Here is a 16,219-nt window from a genome sequence, read left to right as displayed (position 1 = left end):
GTGGGACTCCGCTGAGACTGCACAGCGTGGCCAAGGAGGATGACAGGGCTGCAGACCTCGTAGGGCCCCTGACCTCAGAGGACAGCCCCGAACTGGCCACCCAGGGGCGGGCGGGCAGGCAGGGCCCCCACGCACCAGGAGCGGGGTGTTGCCAGGGACGCGGACCCCGTCGATCAAAGTCTCCTCCTCCAGCAGACGGAAGGTGCCCCACGCTGGCGGGTACAGCCTCAGCGACTCTTTGAGGACCTGCAGACACCACATGGGGAGATAATGAGAGACGTTAGGGGACCCCGTGGAATGTGCCAGAAGCATGTCCTGGACCCAACCTGGCTCCAGCTCCCGGGATCTAGTGTGCACCCACAGCCAGGACTTGGTCCCCAATCCCTCACGTGACAGAGAGAGAAACTAAGGCCCAGAGGAGAAGGGGGTTGTGCAAAGCCGGGGGCGCCAGAGACCAGGCCGGGAGCTGGGCTTCCATCTACATCGGGGCTCCCACCATCTAGGGGACCCCGGGCAGCTCAGGGGAGACCCTCTTCTGTGCCGCGTCAGGGTTGGAGGGGGCCCTGCTTGGGCCTGGGGCCCCAGGTGGGAAGCCCAAGGCCCGGTTGGGGAGCCCCTTGGCGAAGGGTTGCACCGGAATCACCTGGGAAGCGTTAGCAAAACTGCTGCTGCATCCTGTCCCCCAGTGACGCCAGGTCGCTGGTCCGGGGCAGCCTGGACAGAGCAGTTTCTAATTTCCCAGGGGGGATCCTCATGAGCAGCAAGAACCCCTGTACTATGGCTCAGGGAGCCAGCCCACCTCTGCCCAGAAGCTTCTCTCCCACCCCCACACCTGGGACAGGTACTGCAGTCTCCCCAGGTCCTCGCAGTCAAGGTGCCTCTTGGAGCCGATGACCTCGTCCACCTCGGCCTGCAGCCTGTCGGTCAGACAAAGACAAGTTCATCTCCAAGGAGACGGTCCCCATGTTAGTTTTAAGAAGAGTGGGTGGCAGGAAGCGTGACGAGAGGGAGCTCCTGTTGTGGCTCAGCGGAAACGAATCCAACTAGTGTCCATGAGGATTCAGGTTTGATCCCTGGCCTCGCTCAGTGGGTTAAGGATCCCGCGTGGTTGTGGCTGTGGCTGTGGCGTAGGTCACAGATGCGGCTCGGATCTGGCATTGCTGTGGCTATGGAGTAGGCTGGCAGCTGCGGCTCTGATTCGACCCCTAACCTGGGAACTTCTCTATGCCATGGGTGCAGCCCTAAAAAGCAAGGAGAAAAAAAAAAACAGAAGGGAGAGAGGACTGGGGCTCCCCCACTGCTCACGGCACTGTTGAAAGAACTGCCACATCCAAACCAGATACCCAAGCACCTGGGGACTAGTTTCAAGGCCTTAAAACCTTCACTTCTGGTATGAGCTCCTTGGAATCACCTGTAGGAAATAAACCACCATAGAGCAAGGTCTTTGCACAAAGATGCCTAGTTCAGCCTGGTGCCCAGCAGTTGAAAACAGCAGAATGAGCTGTGCAGGAAAGCTGCTTGCATGAGCCTTAGGAGGTGCAGCCAGAATGATATAATAGGCAGTAGCAGGAGTTCCTGTTGTGGCTCAGCAGGTCATGAACCTGACTAGCATCCATGAGGACGTAGGTTCAATCCCTGGCCTCACTCATTGGGTTAAGGATCCGACGTGGCCATGAGCTGTGGTGTAGGCAGGCGGATGCAGCTCCGATTCAACCCCTAGCCTGGGAACTTCCATAGGCCTCAGGTGCAGCCCTAAAAAGCAAAGGAAAAAAAAAAACGGGTGGCTATAAAAGACTTGGACCACTTCCCACACATGAGGGGGGCTCATGTCAACAGGCAGAAACTAGCAAGTGTTGGTGAAGGTGTGGGGAGGTCAAAGGCGCATCCTCCCCGGAAAATAGTGTGGAGGCACCTCCAAAAACACAACAGAGACTTACCATGTGACACAGCCATCCCACTTCTGGGTGTACGCCCAAAAGACCTGTAGGGTATCTCAGACATTTGCACACCCATGCCCATAGCAGCCCCACTCGCAAAAGATGGAGGCCACCCAAGTGTCCATGGACCGATGTGCGGATAAATAAATGTGATTTATCCACGCAATGGAATAAAACCACCCAGACTTGAAAGGGAAGGGCCTGCTGCCACACGGACAGGAGGACATGATGCTGAGGGGAACAAATAAAAAAAAATAGACAGCTGCTATATGATTTCACTTCGATGAGGTGCCTAGGGAGTCAGCTTTATAGAAACAGGAAGTAGAAGGGGGGGATGAGAAAGAGAGGCAGGGAGGGGGGGGTTGTGTCTGATGGGGACAGTTTCCGGTTGGGATGCGGAGATGTTCTGGGGGTAGGGGGTGGTGATGGCCGCACGACAATGTGGATGTGCTTCATGGCACTGACAGCACACTCAAAAGTAGTTGAAATGGTAAGTTTTATTATACACGTGACATATGTCATATGCAGGTATATGACATATATATGATACACACACATATACACACACAGAGAGACATGAGATTTTACTTTATTTTTCAGTTTTTGGCCCCCCACAGCAGGTGGAAATTCTGGTCCAGGGATCAAACCCGCACCACAGCAGTGACAACCCCAGGTCCTTAACCCACTGAGCCACCAGGGAACTCCTAGCTGCAATATTTTAAACAGAAGAGTGGAAGTTGCAAGACTGCGGGGCAATGTTGTGATAAGACACATGGTGAAATTCAGTTATTAATCATGAACAGCCTCTGGCTGGATGGGGGCACCACAGGTGGATTTATTTTTATTATTATTATTTTAACTTGTCTGCTTTTTTCCAAATTTTTAATAGATATTACTACATATTTTTAAAACCCAATAAACTACAGCTGGCCCTTGAGCCACGCAGGAGTTGGGAGCACGGACCCTCCTCAGAGTCAAAAATCCAAGTATAGGAGTTCCTGTTATGGCTCAGTAGGTAAAGAACCTGACTGGTGTCCATGAGGATGCCAGTTGGATCCCTGGACTCACTCAGTGGGTTAGAGATCCTGCATTGCCACAAACTGCGGCAAGTCTCAGATGCGGTTTGGATCTGGCGTTGCTGTGGCTGTGGCGAAGGCTGCAGCTCTGACTTGACCCCTAGCCTGGGAACTCCCCTATACCGCAGGTGCACCCTAAAAAGAAAAAAAACATGAAAGTGTAACTTTACAGTTGGCCCGCTGGGTCCGTGGTTGCACATCCAACTGCGGAGCGGGTAGAACCGAGGCGGGGATTCAGTGAAAACATCCAGGTAGAAGGGACCCCGAACAGCTCAAACTCTTGTTGTTCAAGGGGCCGCTGCACTGCATACTCCCGAGCAGCCTCCCGTGCCTGTCCTTCCAAGCTGGTGCTGACAGCCCCTGCCCGTGTCCCCAGAGTCCCAGCCCCAGCCTGTCTGCACCCAGCCCTTGAGGGAGCCTGTTTGTCTGAACAGAGACCAGAGGCTGGGCTCCAAGACCCTCCCTGGGGCCGGGGAGGTGGGGGGCCAGCTGCCTTGCCAGCTGAAGACAGGCGCCCCCTCAGCACTTTGCCTGGAATTCTGTCCCCTCCGCAGGGCCAGCCCGTGGCCAGGCACTGAGAGGAGAGGGCCACCACTCTGCCCTCTTGGAGCTTCCGGTTTTGTGACTGAAATAGGCTTAAAGCAAAGAGTCCCAGGAGGAAACGCATTGGTGAGCTGGGAGGAGCTAGGAGGGGGATCAGGGGGGCTGCTTTAGGGTCTGAGAAGGATTGCGAGAGGGAGGGGGAGGGGAGGAAGGGGGGAGGAGGGGGAAGAGGGGAAGGAGGAGAGGGAGGAGGAGGGGAAGGGAAGGAGGGGGGAGGGAGAGGGAAGGAGGAGAGGGGGAGGAGGAGGAGGGGAAGAAGGGGGAAGGGAAGAAGAGGGAGGGGGAGGAAGGGGGAGGAGGGAGGGAAGAAAGAGGAGAGGGAGGTGGAGGAGGAGGAGGGGGAATTCCTTAGGGAAAAGGCAGGGAGAGGAGCTTCTAGAAGAGGGAACAGCATGTGCAAAGGCCCTGGGGTGAAGGGAAGCCGGCCCCACTGGAGAGGGCTCAGCCACGGGAGGTGGGAGCAGGTGGCTCTCTAGAAACAAGACAGCCCATAAACCCCTTCACCACCTCAAGGAAGCACCCCCATCACCCCTCGGTACCTCGCCAAGATCTCCGGCTGGCGTGACAGCTCCATCACCGTGAAGGCCAGGTGATTGGCAGAGGTCTCGTGACCTGTGGGAAAGGGGGAGAGCGGCAGCTCCACATGGCCTGCGGGGCTGCTGCTGGCCCGGCGCCCGGCCTCTGGGACCCCAAGCCCCTGGTGGCAGTTGGGGCCCCCACTTCTGCCCCTGAGCCATAGCTAGGCTGGGTGCGCAGGTCCGAAGGAGACACCTGTCTGTCTCTGCACCCCCTGCCACTCAGTGTAGTCGCGTCAAGGGCCTTTGCCCCCATCAGGTTCTCAGAGGCTACAAGCCCTCCTCCAGCCCTCCTTGTGCTGTGCCTGGCCTGGAGAGATGGCATCCCCGTCTGCAGAAGAACAAGCTGAGGCTAAGAGCAATGTGGCTCCCTCAGGTCACCCAGCTGGAGGAATGAAAGGCTTCCCAGCCCAAGGCCGGGGATCTCCCCAAGATGCAGGTACCAGCCCGAGGTCTGGAGAGGGTGCCCCTGCTGTCACAGGGATGGACTTCCCCAGGAGAGGGCCGGGTTCTGGATGCTGGTTAGATCGGGTCAAGTTGAGCGCATTAGCCATCACCAGCGCCCTTTGGCCTGGGAGCAAACCAAGCTGCCCAGATTTCCTCCAAAGGGGCAGGGGGCTGACCGTGGACCAGGCGGCAACCACAGCCAGCCTGGGGCCTAGGGGCTGCTCGATTGTGAGAGGAGGGCCTACACCTCTCAGCAAGTAGGTGGGAGTGGGCAGGAGGCCCGGCTGCCCCCGAGGCTGGAAGGTGGGCGGGTCACAGCCAGGGGACCCCACCGGGTAGGGGCTGGGGAGGGGGGTCAGAAGGGGCCGGAGCCCCAGCCTAGGCCTGGCTCTGCACTGCCAGCTGTGACTGTTTCCTCCCAGGACAGCAGGAGGGAGACACAGCTGTCCGCTTCCCCAGCCCCCTGCAGGGTCGGCACAGAACTCAGGGGAGGGCTGTGAGGTCAGCAGGGGAGTTACTAACACCCCACTGGAGGGCCGGACGGAGGCGTGGGGAGCACCTCCAGGCCCCATTGTACAGATGAGAAAACTGAGGCCCCAGTGACAGAGGAACCACATCCAGGGCCCGGCTCCCAGCTCACGGGATGAAGACCAGCCAGCCTCCACCCAGCAAGCGTTTTGTCACGGGTGGGGAAAGGTATCCCGAAGTCCCGCTCCAGCCCCACTGCCCCAGGTTCCCCCGGGCTCCTGGGGATGCATCTCCCCACCTGGAGGGACCTCGTCCACCCCACCCACATGGCAGATCCCTTCCCCCTCCACGACCCTCTTGCAGGGGATGCAAGCTTCCTCCTCTGGAAATCCACCGCCCAGCAAGGTTCCCACCCAATTCCATCTGACGGTCCACCACCACCACCAGACCACGAAGGGTCCCCCACCACACGCATCTCTGTCCTCCCTGTACCTCGTCTTGGTTCATCCCATCCGATCTTTGTGGGTCCCCCCACCGGGCCCTGGGAACACACCGGCAAGCGAAACAACACAAGCCCTGGCTTACTGAGCACGCTGGGGAGATGGACCTCATCAAATCACACAAATAACTATATGACCTAACGCTGTGGGGCGTGTGGGCAGACAGGAGCTCTGGGCACCACGGACAGCTTCTAACTGGGGCCTGATGAGTCCGGGCAATCCCTGAGGGCTTCCCTGAGGAAGAGACACCCGCAGGATCGCTGAAGGGTGAGGAGGAGTTTTCCAGGGGAAGGACAACACTCAAGAAGTATGTGATGAGCAAATGAAAGAAGCTGCTTAGCGCAGCTCTCGGTGCTGGTCTAACGAAGGCCTCCGCACCAATTCCGAGTGAGGCAGAGCCTTGAATTCACGTGGCCAAGCTCTCCTGGGTCCCCCAAAACACAGCTTCATGAATCCTCACACTGGTCAGTTCCATGGCCAGGATGGAGGCCACCGAGGGTGCCTCCTGCCCACCCCCCCAGCAAAGAGAGAGGGCGTCTGCTTCCCTCACCCCGGCCCCCTCGTGCCACAGCAGGACTCGGCTCAGACTGCCCCCCCAAAATCTCTGAGTCAGGGCGAAGCGACCCACAGTCCCCATCATTTCTGCCAAGCTCCGAGCCCTCTGTGGCCGCTGGTGCCACACACCCGCGATGAAGAAGGTGACGAAGTTGTCCAGCAGGATCTCATCGTCCTGGGCCCCTTCTTCAGCTGAAAGACAAGGAGGGTCTCAGGGCCTGGGCTGCAGCCACCTGCCGCCCCCAGAATCCCTGCCCCTTTCCCCACAGCTCCCGGTAAGCCAGCTGGAGGCCACTGGGCTGGGCCACCCCTATGGGGGGGATCCCCCCCGGCCCCCCCCCGGACACCCCCTCCAGGGCCCTCGAGGGAGCACCTTTGAGAATCTGAGTGAGGATGTCGGCGGGGACGTCCTCCCCCCTCTGCAGGGCCTCCCGGCGCCGCTGGACCCAGTCCTTGCCGACCTGGCGCAGGAAGCGGACGCTCTCCCGGATCTCGCGAAGCTGCTTCCACTTGCCTGGCATAAACTGACCCAGAGCCCCAGCTCAGTCTGGGCCTGATCTCACGCTCTCCCCTCCCCCCAGCTCCAAAATGACCTCAGAAATCCGCGGTGGTGGAGTTCCCGCCGTGGCTCACAGTAACAAACTCAACTAGGAACCATGAGGATGCGGGTTCAATCCCTGGCCTCGCTTAGTGGGTTAAGGATGCGGCGTGGCTGTGAGTTGTAGGGTAGGTTGCAAACACGGCTCGGATCTGGCGTGGCTGTGGCTGTGGTGCAGGCCGGCAGCTACAGCTCTGATTCGACCCCTAGCCTGGGAACTCCCATATGCCTTGGTTGCAGCCCCCAAAAGACCAAAAAAAGTCACCAGAGGATGTGCTCCAGCAAATAAGGATAACGCACACGATGGGGCCACCCCGGGAGGGTGGGAGTACCTTCGCCAGAGTGTTTCGAGATGAGCTGATACCCTCCAGGATCAGTTTCACTTTCCGGGACAGAGGCTTCTGGGCCCCCAGGAGCATGCTGGTCTCGATTCCAAAAGCTGCCTGGGGGGCAGGGGGCAGGGTGGAGAAGGGCAAGGTCATGGTGGGGGCTGGGAGGATTGAAGACCCCAGGCAGAGCCTGGCACTGTTCAGTGGAGACCGGGCCCTGGGCTGAGGGTTTATGTGCAGTGCGTCATTAGCTCCTTACAAAGAACCAGGATAACCCCGACCCTGTGGGCCGTGCGAGGACTAAGTGGCACATAGTAGCCACTCGACAAACCTTAACTTCCTTCCTTGCCAAGACGCCTGCCCCTGAAATGCAGGCTTCCTTGGGTGTCTATTCGACACGCAGCTTCCCAGCGACGTGTGGGATGAGGACAATGCTTCACTCGCTCCACCCTTCCCTGGGGCTTGGGGGCTCTGGCCAGTGTGAAAAGCCAGGCCATACCCACTGGGGGCAGGCGTGCAGCCGGGAGTCAAGCAGACCTGAGATCAGGCCTGGTCCTGCCCCTGACCAGCTGCGGGCCGTCCCCGCATCTCCCGCTGGCCACTTCTAGAGACTGACTTGATAGCTCCAGTCATGCTGGGTTTCGCTGTACGTTCAAGGAGCTAAAACAGATGAGCCTCCCTGCCCGAGAAGGGGCGGCTGATATGTGGCGCAGGAGGAGGGAGGGGAGCGAAGCAAGGAGAGCGGGGGTGGGGGGGGAAGAGACCTCTGCCCTTGTGCCCCCGCCTCCCCCCCCGCCCCCCGCTGCCATCCCCCCATCACCTTGGCCAGAATGTCCATGGTGGTGCAGGTGAGCATGTCCTGCATGGACACGGGGGTCTGCCCATCCGCCTGGGCTTCCAGAATCTCCACCAGCTGCTCCGCTTTCTCATTGAAGATCCCCATCAGGCTGACCAAGGAGCTGGGAAACAGCACACGCATCAGTGGCCCCTGGGACGAGCCCAGACCTGGGGACATCCCTCACCGCCCCTCTCCGGAGGGTGCAGCGTGGAGCTGCGGGCCCCTCCCAGCCTTTCTGGACGCCCCTCAAGGCCCGGCTCACGAGGCGGGGACACAGGAATCAAACTTGACTTTCACCGCGCCCCTCCTCTCAGGATGGCTGCCGTCCCATTACCCTTATTTTAATGCTCCACGGATTTTTCATCTGCCACTGGGCCCTTCAACTCCGACCTCGAGGAGATGTGGCAATGCAGGAACAACAGCGGACAGCGGGGAGGGAGGGACAAAAGGCCTCTGGGGCCACCTAGAGTCCATAGAGTCCCCCTCCAACCTCTCCATTTGCGCTGCCCACTCTCCTTACTTGCCCTGCTGGGGGCCCCCACCTGCAGCCTTTCGTGATCCCACGTTGCTCCCTGCCCTTCAGCAATCACAGTGCCCAGCCCTACATGGAAGTGAGTCTTGAGACCCAGAGCTCTAAACCCACAGCAGCCCTGACCCGGGACAGCTACCTGCCTGGTTTGTCTGCCTGTCAAACAGCTTAGAAAGAGGTATGGAGGGGTGGGCTCCAAACTCACGAAAATAGTATCCCTGAGGCAGCGGGAAGGGGGCAGACTGCCCCTTTGTGCCTTACGTATTTCTGAATTTTTACAGAGAAAGTCCTGCTTTTGAAATCAAAGTGATTTTGAATGTTAGCAATCTGGGTAAAGGGTATAAGAGGGTTTTTTCTCCTACCCTTATTCTTGAACCTCATCTAGAAATTTGAAATTATTTCCAAAAAAGAGGTTTTAAAAGATAGCAAACAGGAGTTCCCGTTGTGGCGCAGTGGTTAACAAATCTGCCTAGGAACCATGAGGTTGCAGGTTCAATCCCTGACCTTGATCAGTGGGTTAAGGATCCAGCGTTGCTGTGAGCTGTGGTGTAGGTTGCAGACACAGCTTGGATCCCGAGTTGCTGTGGCTCTGGCGTAGGCCGGCGGCTACAGCTCCAATTAGACCCCTGGCCTGGGAATCTCCATATGCTGCGGGAGCAGCCCCAGAAAAGGCAAAAAGACAAAAAGACCAAAAAAAAAAAAAGACAAACCCTGTATTCATAACCACTCCCTTATCCGGAAAAGCCCTGTGACTTGGGCACGTGACTGTATGGCCCCAGCCTTGATGTTCTTATCTTATCTCAGACCCCTAGTCTGGGAACCTCCATATGCTGTGGGAGCGGCCCAAGAAAAGGCACAAAGACAAAAAAAAACAAACAAACATAGTAAACAGAAAATTGTGTAAGAGAAAAATAGAAGAACTTTTTAATTTTCTTTTTTGGCCACCCCATGGCAAAGGGAGTTCCCTGGGTCAGGGCCCTGACAGGAGCAGTTGTGAACTACTCTGTAGCTATGGCAATGATGGATCCTTTACACTGAGGGGCCAGGGATGGGACCTGCATCTTGGTGTTGCGGAGACACTGCCAATCCCATTGCACCACAGTGGAAACTCCAAGAGCAACTTTTTTCTTTCTTTTCTTTTCTTTTTCTTTCTTCTTTTTAGGGCCACACCCACAGAGTATGGAAATTCCCAGGCTAGGGGTTGAAACAGAGCTGCAGCTGCCAGCCTGCACCACAGCCACAGCAACGCCGGATCCAAGTCACATTTGCGACCTGTGTTGCAGCTTGTGGCAGCTCCAGATCCTTAACCCACTGAGCAAGGCCAGGGATCATACCTTCATCTTCATGGACACTATGTCAGGTTCTTAACCTGCTGGGCTACAACAGGAACTCCAAGAGTACCTTTTTTAATTGGAAGAGAATATCAGTTCTTCGTGGCCAATCTGCCGGCCCTGCTCCGGTTCCCAGCTTTGGCACAGGCCCTGACATCCTCACGATTACAGCGGCTCCCCGCCCCATGCTGACTGCTTATCTTATTCTCTGCAGCCCAGGCCCCTACTGAAAGCATCACTCTGGTCCCTGTCACTCTCTGGAGGGAGGGGACCGTCCTCACCTGGCTGCCCTTGTTCACTTTCCTCCCACGGCATCACCTCCCTGTTTCAACACCCTTTTTTTTTTTTTGGTTGCACCATGGCATATGGAAGTTCCCAGGCCAGAGACTAAATCTGAGCCACAGCTGCAACCTGCACTGCAGCTGTGGCAACACCAGAGCCTTTAATCCACTGCTGCAGTTGGATTCTTAACCCACTGTGCCACAGTGGGAACTCCAACAGCCTTTTCTCTCCTCCCATCTCAATGCTCCTTCCCACCTCAGGGCCTTTGCACATGCTGTCCCCTCGGCCTGGGCTCCCTGCCCTCCCACCCTCCATCCCTATACCCCAAACCCCTTCATGCCTGCCCACTTCCCAGATGAACAGCCAAAAGCCACTTCCTCAAGGAAATGCCCCTTAAACACCGGTAGGCTCAGTATATGCTCCCACAGTAGGCTTGACTTTCTCTTCTTAACATAAGGTTCGCAAGCGTAGATTTATTTGTAAAATTCTTTGTAGTTGTCTTTATTTCTTTATTTTTGCTTTTTAGAGTCACTTTGCTCATGTGGTTAAGGGGGTGCCCCCAGGCTTCTCCCCTGTGAAGTTACTATTTCGTGTGTAATCTGTGGATGACCATATAAACATTTTCAGCTAGTCTTTGATCACAGCCTCCTCCCTGATCTGCCTGCCTGCAGTCTCCCTCCTCCAGTGCATCCACCTCACTTCCCTGGAGAGGTCTTGCTGAAACTCAGATCTGACCACATCTGTTCCTGGTCCTGGGCTTTTGCTGACTCCCTATCCTCTGAAAGGTGGAGGTCAGACCTCACCCCTGCTCCATCTGCCCCTCCTGGACTCCTCCAGCCTTTTAACCCTTTCTCCTCCACCTTCCAGGAACCACTTGGCTCTTTCTAGAATCTCTGCCTGTGTTCCTGCCACTCCCTCTGCCTTCTGTGCCACCGCAGGGAATTTCTGGGCCTCCTTTGATACCCAGCTAAGATGTCACTTCCCTAGGGAAGCGTTTCCTGATCTTCCAAGACTGGGCTCGTGCCTCCATCACAGTTCCTGTCACACCCACTGCAATGATTCTCATTCAATCTGTCTGCCTCACTAGACCTCATGTCCTCAAAGGCAGAAGACTCGTCCTGTCCCTGGACACCTGTGCCCAGCAGAGCAACCAGGCACTTCCCAAGTCCCCAGGAATGTCCACAGAGGGAATGAATGCATAGTGTGGTCTTAGTCTGAGACATCTGCCAGGACTGAGAATAAGGACTAGATAAGAAAGAGGCATTTATTTAATAAATGCCTGTTGTGCCAAGTGCCAGGGTTATGAAGGCCAGTCAAGGTGACGTGGCCCTGCCCTGGGAAGTTTTCAGGTTATTGGAGAACATAGATTCCCATTCCTAGGTAAACACCCAAGAGAAATGAAAACATACATCCCCATAAAAAAACTCGTTCACCAATGTTCACAGCAGCCCTACTCACAATAGTCCAAAAGTGGGAAAAACGTAACTGTCCACCAACTGATGAATGGATAAACAAACTGTGGTATGTTCATACAATGGCATTTTATTTGGGAATAAAAAATAGTTCTCAGGAGTTTCCACTGTGGCACAGATGAAACAAATCCAACTGGCATCCTTGGGGATATGGGTTTGAACCCTGGCCTCACTCAGTGCAGTAATGGATCCGGCATTGCCTTGAGCTGTGGTGTAAGTCGCAGATGCAACTGGGGTCCCACGTGGCTGTGGCTGTGGCATAGGCTGGCACCTGTAGCTCCAATTCAACCCCTGATCTGGGAACTTCCATATGCTGCAGAAGTAGCCCTTAAAACAAACAAACAAAAAAAAAAAAACAAAAAAAAACAAAGCAAAGCAAAGAAAGAGTTCTCTAGTGATGCAGTGGGTTAAGGATCTGGTGTTGTCACTGCTGTGGCGAGGGTGTGAATTCTGGCCTAGGCACTTCTGCATGCCACAGGTGCAGCAAAAAAAAAAAAAAAAAAAAGAGGAACAAAGTTCTGATACGTGCTATAACATGGATGAACTTTGAAAACATTACGGTAAATGGAAGAAGCCAGGCATGAAGTGTTGTATGATTCTATTTATGAGAAATGTGCAGAACATGAAAATCCCAAACTCCTTCGTGAGCAAGTAAATCAGTGATTGTCAGGAGCTGGGAGCTTTTCGAGGAAATGAGGGGCGGAAGAGAATGTTCTAAAGTCAGCCGTCAGGATGGTTGTATGTTTGTGAATATACAAGAAACCCCTGGCTCCACCTGTAAATAGGTGAATTGTACGGTATTTGAATTCTATCTCATTAAAAGCATTATTTTTAAAAAATGAAATGCTACCCAAAAAAGGAAAACTATAATAAATGAAAAAGCCCAGCTGGGGAGTGATGAGGTCTGAGCCAGAGGAGGTCTGGGGCTGGGGGGCAAGGACCCCCACACGCCTGACATTCACAAACCACGTGGGGGCGTCTCTCAGACAGCCCTTCCCCCCCCACCTGCCCAGCTCACTCTTTGGCTGGTAATCCTGGGGCCTTTCTCTCTCCCTGGAGCCCAGGGAGGCCCCTTCTGATGAAGACAGGTCCTTTCAAGCCCACCCACACTGGCAGCCCAGCCCCCAGGGCCCGACTGCAGCCACACTCACCTCCGGCTGAAGGCCAGGTCCATGACTCTCCGCTGTTTGTGCCAGCGCTCATAGTCACACTCGGACACCAAGCCTTGGCCAAACAGCCTGCGGGAGACAAATGCGTGGCGTGAGAAATGGGGTGAGGGAGGGAACGAGGACGGCCTGCCTCATGGGGACAGGTCTCCCTTTGGGGTGATGAGAATGTTCTAGAACCAGACAACGGGGATGGGGGCACCATAGGGCAAATATGCCAAATGCCACTGAATTGTAACTCCCGTGCGGTTAAAACGGTAAATTGTTACGCTATGTGAATTTTACTAAGATAAAATATAATCAGGTACAAAAGAAACGGGGTGACCGTGTTCCCTGACCTCAGGGACTCCCGCATTCCCACCTGCTATCTGGAGGGGGAAGGGGGAGAACGAAGGTACCGGTGACAAGAGCAGGGGCCACCTGCAGTCAGGCCTGCTGCGTGCCCCGCAGCCAGGGCCTCGGGCCCCAACGCTCTGGACCCCACGGGCCCTCCGCGCACAGCCTGAGGCTTTCCCACCTCCCCCCAGGACCCTCCTCTCACCTACCTCTCACCAAACACAGTCTGGATCGCGTGGTACATCTTGGAGTCCTTGTTGTATTTGGTGGACATCAGGAACCTCTAAACGTTCCCAAAAAACAGCGTGAGCGTGGGCACCCACGAGAGGCCGCAAAGGACTCAGTGGTGTTCTTGACTCTTGTGAAACACGCTCCCCCCGCACCCCCAAATCGCCCTGAGCGGAGCATCTGCTGTGGTATGAACACCCCTACACGCGATCTCACCTAATCCCTCTAGAAGTCCTGTCTTCAGGGATGAGGAATTCGGGGCACAGAGGGGTGAAGTGATTTTCCTGCGGTCACCCAGCTGGGGAGGGGTGCAGGGGGCTTCCTCACTCTAAAGCCCACATGGGACCCTGCACTGCGCCACCTCCTAAAGCAGCGAGGAGTTCCCATTGTGGCTCAGTGGTAGCAAACTCAACGAGCATCCATGAGGACGCGGGTTCGATCCCTGGCCTCACTCAGTGGGTTAAGGATCCAATGTTGCTGTGAGCTGTGGTGTGGGTTGCAGACACACCTCGGATCCAGTGTTGCCATGGCTGTGGTGTTGGCCGGCAGCGGTAGCTCTGATTTGACCCCTAGCCTGCCAACTTCCAAATGCTGCAGGTGCAGCCCTAAAAACAAAACAAAACAAAACAAACCCAAAAAAACAAAGTGGCAAGAACAAGAGAAGGCATGGGCTGCTGTGCAACCAGAGTGGAGGAGAGGAGAGGTTGGCACTGACCCTGAATCTGTGCTGATTCAGGGTCAGTGCCAACCCAGGCCTGGAAGTCAAGGAAGGCTTCCTGGAGGAAGAGTCCACTTCCTCCCCAAGAGCAGGATGGCAGCAACAGTAACAGTACATAACAGCTTTTGAGACAGGAGAGCCCAGGGGCTGGTAGCTCAGGCTGTGGAGTTCCCTGGCTTAAATTTGAATCTGGGCTCAAACATCTTCACTCCACCGCTTGCAAACTCTACGATCCTGGGCGAGTTACCTCTTCTGCCCCTGTTTCTTTATCTTACAGGATGGGAATAAAAAGAGTGTCTACCTGGTGGGGTTGCTGTGAAAAGTAAATTAGTTCTACAGGAAAGGTGCTGAGAACGGCACCTGGCACACAGCAGGTGCTCCATAAATGCCAGATGCACACCAGCATCCTGTAGCTCCTTGAATGCCTGAACAACTCTAAGATGTGGGTGGCATTTTTATGCTCATCCTACATATAGATGAAGAAATTGAGATTTAAAGTTGGCTCAAGGTCACACACATGGTAAACGGTGGACACAGGATTTGAATCTAGGCAGTTTGCTGTTGCGGGGGAAGGGTGCAGGAGCGAAGAATGGGATCCAGGCAGGAAAAGCCCAGGTCACATGATTCAGACAGAGAAATGGAGGTGTGGGGCGGGGAGGGGGGCGGCAGCAGAGGAGCTGGAGAGGCTGCAGGGCCAGATCCCAGAATCCTGCCCTGTAGAGCCTCAGCTTTATCCTGTGGGCGCAGGGGAGCAGTAAGGTGACATTAATCCAGAGGCTGCTGGTGTTTGTGAGCTTAGTTCCTGGGGACCTAATATCAAATTTCCAGCTCAAAGGAAACCCAGAAATGGTTGACTTTGGGTCATGAGCCACATCCCAAGACCCCCACCTCCACCCAAACACATTCGTAAACCAACTTCTCTCACTAGCCCTCCTGCTGGCTTCCTCGCCTTGGACGTAAAGGCCTACCGCCCAGACCCCACCCAAATACCCCTGAGTAGTCCAAGGTCTATGCCAGCCCTTCCCAACCTGAGCTGAGGAGCCCTTCCTGAGGCAGAACAGCCTCAAAACAGGCTCTGACCAGGGTCCCCATGCCTGCTGTCCCTGGACCCTGACTTCCTTTGATGGCCCAGTAAGTCAGGCCCTGGGACCTAAGGGGTGCACAGGGGACCCCCAGCACCTGCTGCCTTCTGTCGCCCACTCTGGCCGCCCATTTCTGCCCGGGGTGGAGTAACTGCTAGGGACTTGCCCTCTGCCATAAACAACCAGAAAAATAAGCAAAATATATGAAATGTCTAGACAATGGGTAAAGGATTGTGAACCCTGACAGAGGGAAAAGATAAAAAAAGAAAAAAAAAAAAAGATGAGCTCTCTACAACAGGATCATTCCAGCTTTCTGCCCAGAGGGAATTGTAGGACAAAGGTATTTGACAAATAAACTCAAATATTTTTTGAGCAGGCTTTCCAAATTGATGAAATAGAGGTCAGAGTCCAGGTAAGCCAGAAAAAAGCTAGAATTCGTAAGGCAGAGGACCCAAGAGGAGAGAGCTATGCATAGAAGGAGGTTCTGTGTAGGAGTTCCCACTGTGGTGCAGCAGAAATGAATCCGACCCGTATCCATGAGGATGCAGGTTCGATCCCTGGCCTTGCTCAGTGGGTTAAGGGTCTGGCATTGCCTTGAGCTGTGGTGTAGGTTGCAGATGTAGCTTGGATCCTACATTGCTACAGCTGTGGCATACGCTGGCAGCTGTTTCTCCAATTTGACCCCTAGCCTGGGAAGCTCCATACGCCGTACACACAGCAAAACAAAACAAAACAAAAGGGGTCCTGTGCAGAAATCTGCATAGGGACCTTCTGTATCTTTGCATGGATACCAATCTGGACATGTATAGAGTGAAACTTCACAAGACCAGGTATAAAACTTCTGGGAAAAGGAGAATTACTGGGTAACTATAGGATAAACAATTCTCAGGGTTCAAACAAGCCAAGGATTGCTCAAGTTCCCACCAGCCAGAGTTAAAACTTAGACACAAGGCCTTTAATAGAACCTTCAGAAGGGTCACTCCTCAGTAGTGGGGCTAAACTAGCTCTAGAGTAAACGCCTACTCTATTTTTTTTTTTTTTTTTTGCCATTTCTTGGGCTGCTCCCACGGCACATGGAGGTTCCCAGGCTAGGGGTCCAATCGGAGCTGTAGCCGCCGGCCTACGCCAGAGCCACAGCAACGCGGGATC

At 55.1% G+C, this 16,219-nt stretch overlaps 1 protein-coding gene across 1 annotated transcript in view; it reads right to left on the bottom strand.

Moving 5' to 3' along the window:
• The window catches only part of LOC125136328 (cholesterol 24-hydroxylase), a 33,372-nt gene that overhangs the window by 4,850 nt on the left and 12,303 nt on the right, over nt 1–16,219 (bottom strand). The window contains exons 4-12 of the mRNA XM_047797060.1: nt 13,252–13,325; nt 12,692–12,778; nt 7,909–8,047; nt 7,092–7,202; nt 6,535–6,685; nt 6,291–6,353; nt 4,156–4,228; nt 833–917; nt 136–246 (exon numbers count right to left, since the gene is read on the bottom strand). Of these exons, the coding sequence (XP_047653016.1) occupies nt 136–246; nt 833–917; nt 4,156–4,228; nt 6,291–6,353; nt 6,535–6,685; nt 7,092–7,202; nt 7,909–8,047; nt 12,692–12,778; nt 13,252–13,325 (894 nt within the window). The remainder of the gene's footprint in view (nt 1–135; nt 247–832; nt 918–4,155; nt 4,229–6,290; nt 6,354–6,534; nt 6,686–7,091; nt 7,203–7,908; nt 8,048–12,691; nt 12,779–13,251; nt 13,326–16,219) is intronic.

The sequence above is a fragment of the Phacochoerus africanus genome, chromosome 9, assembly GCF_016906955.1.
Source record: "Phacochoerus africanus isolate WHEZ1 chromosome 9, ROS_Pafr_v1, whole genome shotgun sequence".
In the NCBI taxonomy this organism is placed as follows: Eukaryota; Metazoa; Chordata; class Mammalia; order Artiodactyla; family Suidae; genus Phacochoerus; species Phacochoerus africanus.
The sequence above is the reverse complement of the archived record's forward strand: the minus strand, read 5'-3'. Positions and strand labels throughout refer to the sequence as shown.